General features: G+C 34.8%; 1 protein-coding gene across 1 annotated transcript; it reads left to right on the top strand.

Annotated features, from left to right (window-relative positions):
- The first annotated feature begins 1,457 nt into the window (after positions 1 to 1,457).
- EMB2813 (DNA primase, large subunit family) lies at positions 1,458 to 8,185 on the top strand. Its single transcript, XM_016335585.3, has 20 exons — positions 1,458 to 1,728; positions 2,076 to 2,137; positions 2,242 to 2,345; positions 2,756 to 2,837; positions 2,918 to 2,977; positions 3,081 to 3,144; positions 3,489 to 3,508; positions 3,986 to 4,069; positions 4,154 to 4,218; positions 4,319 to 4,367; positions 4,444 to 4,491; positions 4,591 to 4,680; positions 4,806 to 4,865; positions 5,493 to 5,552; positions 5,798 to 5,872; positions 6,223 to 6,308; positions 6,494 to 6,587; positions 6,662 to 6,769; positions 6,980 to 7,041; positions 7,676 to 8,185. The coding sequence occupies exons 1-19, from the start codon at positions 1,575 to 1,577 to the stop codon at positions 6,995 to 6,997; spliced, it is 1,383 nt and encodes a 460-aa protein (XP_016191071.1). The 5' UTR covers positions 1,458 to 1,574; the 3' UTR covers positions 6,998 to 7,041; positions 7,676 to 8,185.
- The last annotated feature ends 738 nt before the right edge of the window (positions 8,186 to 8,923 follow it).

The raw sequence follows: 8,923 nt of genomic DNA, 5'->3' as shown, positions 1-8,923 counted from the left end.
GTCCGAGATCCACTCTTCCAAAAATACTTAGAAAAAGCTAGAAAATTGTGTGCCAGCTTTGGAAAGGTGGTAGTCCACCACATCCCCCGGAAAAGGAACACTAGAGCAGACCTGTTGTTAAAATTGGCCAGCACCAAGACCTTGGGAGGTAACTGCTTCCTTATCCATGGGGCGGTCAAAGAACCGTCAGTAACCTTGGTAATGGATTCACTAGAGGACGCCGACTGGACCACGCCCATCCGACAATACTTGGAGGAGGGAAAGCTTTTTGACAGTGCGCCAAAGCAGAAACGGGAGAAGCTGCCAAATACACTATAATCCAGGGGGCTCTATACCAAAGGGGAACTTTCCAGCCCCTCTTGAAATGCCTACGTCCGGAAGAGATGGACTATGTGCTGAGGGAAATCCACGAGGGATGATGCGACCATCATATAAGGGGAAAAGTGTGACCCAAAAAGTTGTGAGGGCCGGGTACTATTGGCCACGATAACCCAGGAGTCAATGAAGCTCGTTAGGTCATGTATTAAGTGCCAAGAGAACGGTGATTTCCACAAGGCCCCCGCAGAGGAGCTATCGCTCATTATGGCCTCCCGACCTTTTGCCAACTCGGGGTCGACCTCATGGGCTCCTTTCCGACTGCACCTAGCCAGCTCAAATATCTCATAGTGACCATTGATTACTTCACCAAGTGGATCGAGGCGGAGGTCTTGGCCACGATAACAACCTCCCGGTGCAGGAAGTTCTTTGGAGGCAAGTAATCAACTCCTTCGAAATCCCATAAGTCATCATCTCCGATAATGGCAGTGAATTCTCCGACAAAAAATTTAGAATCTCCTTGAAGGATTGGAGATCTGACAGCGCTTCACCTCCATCAAACACCCTCAAGCCAACGGCCAGGTAAAAGCTGCCAATAAGGTAATCCTAAAGGGCATCAAGAAGAGGTTGGAACAAAAAAAAAGAGATTGGACGAAAGAACTCGGCTAAGTCATCTGGTCCTACCGCACCACTCCGCAGTTAGCAACAGGAGAAACCCCCCTTTTAGTAAATTTTAACTATTAATCCTAATTATATATATTATATATATTTTTATAATTATGACCAATGATTTTCTTAAATTTGTATGTAAAGTACTCAAACATGAATTTGAGTTTTGCGGAATCATTCATATAAAACAAATTCAATATTATGGTATTTGCAGGAAAAAAAACACTCCCTTAATTAACGAGGACAATAAAATAAAACAAAAATAAAGTCGGTGAGTGAGACTTTTCATTTTGGGTTGTCGGCTAGTCTCTTTTTTTGGGGGGGCTTGTCGGCTAGTCTCTTATATTTTGCAACTAGTTATTGGGCCTCACCGCCACATTATTTTTCGATCTTAAAGAGAGCTTTTGAAGGTTGAACTCTCTCACTGTACGAAAGCCCAATTCTCACAACCAAAACAATGGAAGATGGTTTCCCGCCAATTTGCTCTCGAAGCCAAATTATTTGGCGCGCGATTCAGAAACCGAGATTCTGCATTGTGAGAAGCAATTCACAGATTGTACTGCTCTGTCTTCGCCACCGCACAAGAAACGATGCAGGTTGTTCGATCTCATCAGAGTCACAGGAGCTTCTCCTCCTCCAGTGGCTCCGTTTCAGCCTCTCCGACCCTTCCCCTTTATCGCTCCGCTCCAGAGCTCGAAGTCAGGCTAGAAGATTTCGAATCTTTTGCCATCGATCGTCTCCGAGGTCAATCTTTCCTCTTTTTCTCTTCTTCCATCTCGAAAGATCTGTGCACGTTCGATTAATGTTTCAAAACGCCTACTCTTCTGTTACCTAGGGTTTGGATAATCTGATGTACCTAAGAAACTATAGGCAAAAATAAAAAGAAAAGAGAGCGAGATCTGGTTGTGTAGGTTTGCGTTAATTTGAGTGTTGTGTTCAACTGAAGATCTGAAATCTTGTCTTGTTTATTTTATTTTCTTTTTAAAGTATTGAATTAGCATCAGATTTGTGTGTAATTGTACTGAGTTTCTGTTGCTGCGTCATTGTCATGTTTTTGAAGTGTTTCAATTTGCTTTTGTTGCTGGTTGTAGTTCTCAAGGGGATCTCTGATGGCTTGTCAAGGGGAAAGAAACCGGACGAAATGGAAAAATTGGTAAAAACAGTGGATAAATCGTCGTTAATCGGTTACTATTTTATTTAATTATGTCATTTGGTATTTGGACCATTCTTATTTGAAAGTAAAACTCCTTTGTGCAGGTAAATGAGCTGTGGAAAACAAATATGAGACATCAAGATTCGTCTCAGGTTCTGAACAAGGATATTATATCTCATTTTGTTCTCCGTCTTGTGTATTGCAGAACGTAAGAGTTCTCTATCTCTCTTTTCTGCATTTTTTTACTGCTGTTTCATGCATGCCATTTAAATGCATTCCACTTTTTCTTTGATGCTAACCATAATAATAATGAATCATACTATAAATAACATTAGACCAATACTGATTGGAAATTGCCAGAATTGAATAAATTGGTAAGATGAGGCACAAACCATTAACACTCTTGAATTTGGTCTATGGAGAATGAAGTTGACTACTCATCCCAGTATTTCAAACTCATATTATTGATCCTGAATGATGATTTACTCAGATCAAAGTAGTGGGTTTAAAATTAGAAATAAAAACCTTATACTTACATGAAATCCTAATTGCCTTTTTTTTTTGTTCAAAAAAAATTCCGTGTAAACTAAATTACTAAATTGTTGCCTATATGTCTAGGGAGGAATTGAGGAAATGGTTTCTTTCTATGGAATCTGCACTCTTTCGCCACCGATTTCGTAATCAAACTGCTGAAGCTCAGGTAGTATCTACCTACACGTCATGGTTTCGTATTTCAAGTGTGGTATTTACTTATCATTTACATTGCTTATGAGTGCACAGCGGGCCATCATGGAAGAATTTGACCTTCCTTGCAAGGCTGTAAGCAATGCAGAATTTGAGGTAACGTTCTTGTTGCTCTTGTATTCAAAATTGTTATCCAAATTGAATTAAGTAGCCACAGGTGCCGCTTATTGCCTAATAATTAGAATCTTTCAATTTTCAGAGCTTGAAAGACAAATTGGGACAAGTTGCACGTTCTATTGGTCATAACCTGTCTTTATCCACTAGTAAGAGCACATTGCTTTCGTTTCTTGACCATGTAATTTATGTAGCTCTTTTCAGCAGAATTATGTGCATGCTCAATACTGTATGGTGAATTAACCTTGCTAAGAATATGTGAATCCACTACCAATGTGGCAGTTGCATGAATTAATATCTGAAAAAGACATCTTGGCCATTCTTAAAGTGGTTTATTTGTACTACCGCTCTGTTCTAAAGAAATAAAATCGTCAATTTTCAAAAGTTGTCGTTTGTTTTTCTAGTTGAATTTTACAAGTTATTTCGTGTTTTGTTGGTTTATTTAAAACTAATTGCCCATGCTTTTTCTTTTGTTCCCTTACCTTTTTGGCAGCGGATGCAATCTACTATAAGGTATGCATTTCTCTTTCTTTTTTATTTTTTTTTTCTGCTTAATTACTTATATATCTTACAATTAAATTAATCTGTTGCATTGGTAACGTAACTGCAATTTTAAGTATTTCTTATCTTTCTCTATATGCAAGATAAGTTCAATATTGGATTCTAATGATGGCTTCTTACTTGGGAAAGTTCTGAACCCTCCCCCGCCCCCTCCGGCTTTCCCCAACTACCAAACACTTAGTTTAGAGAGTAATTGGTGTGCTTATGTTTTTGCGGATGATACAGAGTAGAGAGATGGGTTAGTGAACTCGGGACGAAGAAAATGATTGGTGAAGGTCTTGAGAAAGAAGAACTTGATTATCTTAATATCTCTTTGGAAAAGTAGTTCTTATGCTCCATGCTGCCCTCACAGTTGTCATTTCGTCATCTTTAACTAACATTCTTTCATTAAACTATGGGTTACTTCATTTGTATATTTTTCCCGTATAGGTACCATTTGAAGAAGTTCCAGAGCTTGTAACTGGACGGAAAGTATTTATAAATCAGGGATATGCATACGTTGCAATGAATCAGGTTAATGTAACTACTGTATGTTCACTCTTGTTTTCAATCGTTGATTTTTTATTTCAATTCTGCATTTCTGCTTTCCTTTACCAGGTTGTCTCACTTGTAGCCACAATTTTTCGTAGTCTTCTGTCAAAGGCACTCATCCTAACAAACAGGTTTCCTTGGTCATGTTGATCGTAATAAATGTTTATTATTATTTTTTTCTTTAAATGATTTAAGATTTAAAGTTTAAACAATTGCCTTTAATTATTGCAGAAAATGGGCAACTTCAATTAGAGAACAAGAACAACATAGGTTGACTCCTGTAAGTGTAGTTATGCGATTCGAGTATGAATAAGTTGTTTGTTTTTCATAGAAGTTGACTCTCTGTTTCTTTATAGATTGTGGAGGCCCTGTGTTCGAGTTATTTGGGTCCTGATTTTTCTCAGGTAATGGATGCAACATGTCCAATCATTTATATCTATTATTAGGTATGAATGTGATGTTGGATTGATAATCATCTCTTTGATTGAGAACCTTTTTTGCAGCCTAAAGAATATGGTGAGATATCATTAAAGGACATTGATCAAGTTGCCAAGAGCTCATTTCCTTTGTGCATGCGTCACCTATTTGAAAAGGTTAGATATTTGTAACAAATTATGGCCACATTTCTATAATGTATATTTCAACTTCCACTTACTGAGTCACGGTGTTTTTTATTTGTTCTCTAACATCTGATCTGATTTATACCACTTATTTGCAGCTGAGAGAGGATCATCATTTAAAGCATGCAGGGAGGATGCAACTAGGCTTATTTCTGAAGGTTATGTTTGGTTGCATTTTGAGCACAAGAAAATACTGTTTTGTCTGTGCAGTCATAAGTGAGATGTTAAACAAGGCTGCTATTATGCACATGGGTGGACAGCCACTGTGTAGCTAATCTGGTTGTAGTTTGACATATGTTTTCACATAATGTTTAAAAGTAATTTATTCGTTCCTCTTTTTTCCATTGCTCTGGTTGGGGACTTTCTGGAAGAATCCTGACGGTTGAAGTTACTTTGTTTCATGTTGCAGAACAAAATCAGAGCACTCTGTTAATAAAAAGTTAATTGTTGCTTTTAAAAATTATGATAAATTCGGTTTGAGTAGTTCTTGTAATGGTTGTCCACACTTTGATTGGATTCATTTTCGTATAATGGTTTATGGTAATATTTTTGCCGGGTCCAAACTTTACTGTTTGTTTGCCCTTTTTTCTTTTAAATTTTTTTGCATTGTCAGTCAAAGTAATGCATTTTGACGTTCCTTCATTGTTGAACCAAATGATTTATTGGGATATGCTTGATTGATTGATCCAAAAAAGTTTCCTTAATCCCTTTGCTTATCACTTACTCTTTGTGATCTTATATTGTCTTATCTTATCTTACTGTCCTTTTCTCTGTAATATAAGCAGGGTGTTGGCCTGAACGTAGATGATTCACTTGCATTTTGGAGAGAGGAGTTCTCTAAAAAGGTAAGTATGCTGCTTGTATATTATCTCTTACATTCCAATTACATGAATGAAAATTTAGAATGAAAATTAGAACAGTTTCGAGTTTGATATTAAGACCTTTTGCATCATTCTCTATGTCTTTCTATTCTGTTTCTTTCACATCTCTCTAGACATACAGATTTGTAGTCTCCAACTAGTTTTTTTTTTAATATGTTGCTTTCTTTTCTCAAATAGTTTTAAATTATTAATCAAACATCTCGCTGTAGGTTGGTCTGGAGAAGTTTGAGAAAGATTATGCATACAACATACGCCATAATTATGGGAAAGAAGGGAAGAAAACTGTAAGTTTTGAACTTCATGACCGATATTTGGGATGTTTCATTTATTTCCATTTGTAATTTGAAACTTACTCTAAAAAGTTAGTTCTTGTGTATTTTATTTGGAAAAACAGTATTCATATACACCAAACAATCTTTTGATACTCATGTCCAAATACCGTTGTTATTAATTAATTATGTATTTAAATTATTTTTTAATTAACAAAACAAAGAATACTTGTTTAGTTGTTAAGAACATGTTGATATCAAAATAATGTTTATTATAAAGGGGGTAGACATTGCAGGATTGATTTGTGTTTTATGTGCATAAGTTTGATCAATTTCAGTGAGTAATATTTTGATGGATTTTCCAGGATTATACTCCCTATTCTTGTCAAAAGATTATTTTATCAACTCCTGGTGTTGGAGATCATCATGGTTGCCCTTATCGACATTTTGGGTGAGTGTTATGATCTGATGAACGATCAAGTAGATAGTTTAACTTTCTAACTAATTTACTCCATCTAATTATTGATTGTTATTGCCTTATTGGGAATGTTTAATATTAAGTCACGTTCTTTGGTGTTTTTTCCCCCTTTCTTTTGTTATGAATGATTTGATATTAATTGATATCATTTGAATTAGCGAGGAGAATCTAAGAGCTGCTCTCAGTAGAATGGGGGTTAATAGTCGGGCAATGGAAGATGTGATGGGCAAAGTGAGAAATAGAGATTATCAGGTTGGTCTCAACATAACCTACTGAAATAGGGATTTGGTTTGATGTCTGAGACTATATGGATACTGTATGTGCAGTTGGCCTGCACCTTGACATTTGAAGCTCTTCATGCGGCGTCATGTGATGCAGGGATTAACCATCCAAATCAATACTTCAGTGACAGTCAAAGGCTATTAAAGGCAAAGGTAGTAGCAGTATAAACTTCAATACTATTACCACAAATAACTTGCACACGTTTTTCGTTTCTTGATAATCTTGATTATCAATAGAATCGGCACTTCAATCCCAAAATACGTCTCTAAAAGTGGGAGATCTAATTGGGTCTGACACCACTAGACCACTATCTCTAGACTCTAGTATTATATTACTTACTATTCATTACTTTTAATATACAGAAGGACTCTTCAACGTAAGAATTTTGTTTATCGCAATGGACAGAGTACTGTGGCCCTCCCAGGTTCGTTTCTGTGCGCTGTGTCCTTGTTTTCCCATGTTTTATTTATTTATTAGCCTTTTTTTGTTTTTCTATGTGTGTGTAATGTGTTGTAAGCTGAACAACATAGGCTATTATTCATAACCGGAATAATACACGTTTGCATTCATTAACATACAGCTTGAATTTGTAAACAACGGCGTACAAATTCATAAAACTTTTGATAGAAAAATAAAATATTTTTAGTTTTTAATGCATAAGGAACCTTATCGTTAGTAGAAATACATTACTTTTTGAGTCAAATACCGCCGTCCATATAATTATTTCGGATTCTTAATTTTAACGACCACAATTCTATACATTTTGAATCCTGTATAATTTGTTAATACTTGCTTACACAAATATGAAATAGCTACCAACTGCATCCTAAAGCAACCGAGTATTATAGGACCCCACACCCCACACATCTGGTTGATGTCAAGTGAAAAAGTTATCAAGTGGCATCTTCCTTTGTTAAGTAGGACGTATATTTTATCCCTCGAAAAATGATAGGCCGTAGAATTTCAACCGTCTCTAAAGGAGCTGAAAATTTGAACATTGACAATGTTGCTGAAATTATTGTATTGAAAAGTATTCTAAATTTTACACCTAAATTTAGGAACGTTGTTGATGCTTCGACGTCATCGATGCACAGACTGGATGCTGGAAAATCTTTTGCGTAACATCCGAGGCAAGAGTTAGATATATATGTTATGCTTGACGTCCAGGTCGGATACTGGCCCGAGGGAATATTTTATTAAGCAGTCAAAATAGTTTTCGGTTTGCACTCATTTAGTTTTTGACTTTTAAAAAGATACAATGAATTAAATTAGTATTTTTTTTCTGTCAATTAGATGCTGACTAGAATTTGTATCTCATGTCATCATTTAATTAATGAAAGTACTAATTTAATTCAGAAGTGTATTTTTTAGAAATTAATTTGAAAAGTCAAATCTTATAAAACTAAATTGATGCACACGTGATCAATATATTGTTAAATAATAACCATTATTAAATAGTAGTGTGATACTGTGATATTTTAAGTGAACAATTAATGATATGGGAAACATGAATTCAGGTTTTGTGAATGAATATTCGTATTATTTATTTAGTCTCATCCTTTTTTATATCCTCCCTTATATCTAAGATGTTTAGAGATTGGCCAAGTACGAAAAAATTACGGGTTTTTCATTTTTTCGCCCTAATGCTTTTAGTTAGATTTTTATTCCCCATATATATATATATACACTTTTTGTATTGTTACAGGCTTTTTCTTCTAATTAGTCTAATCTAAACAAAGACTATTTCTATTATTAGAGTTTTTTTTTTTATTCTAATCCAATTAGAATGGAGTATATCTTAAACCAACTCATGCTCATTCATCCTTAACGGTGCAAGTGCAAGTTCATTAGTATGATTATTTGTAGACCTTATTATGTGAAGCCTTGCGAAACTAAGCATGCATAACTTCGGCCCAAGTTACCATAAGAAAGGGGACACTAAACAACTATGCATTAATCAATTAATTAATAAGAGAAAGTTCAAAGTAAGTAAAATTTATTATTTTTTTTTCAATATTTTTAGTTATCAATGTAATTTTTTTACTTTATCTCACTTATAATGGAGGGATTTTAATTTTCTCATCTCTCTATCTCACTTCAAAATGTATTAGTTAATATTTAAAACTAATAAATAATATAATTAACCATATATTTTATAAATAAATGTAATTAAACTATTTTTCAAACACAACATTTTAAAATATAACTAATTAAATCAAATAAATTATTTTAATAAAAAAATTAATTACAATATTTGAATTTTCTGATATTTAAAATATGCTAAAATTTAAAATATTTTGTTCAAA

The sequence above is a fragment of the Arachis ipaensis genome, chromosome B3 (assembly GCF_059453495.1).
Source record: "Arachis ipaensis isolate K30076 ecotype BB chromosome B3, ASM5945349v1, whole genome shotgun sequence".
Lineage (NCBI taxonomy): Eukaryota > Viridiplantae > Streptophyta > Magnoliopsida > Fabales > Fabaceae > Arachis > Arachis ipaensis.
This window is presented reverse-complemented; position numbering and strand designations above follow the sequence as displayed.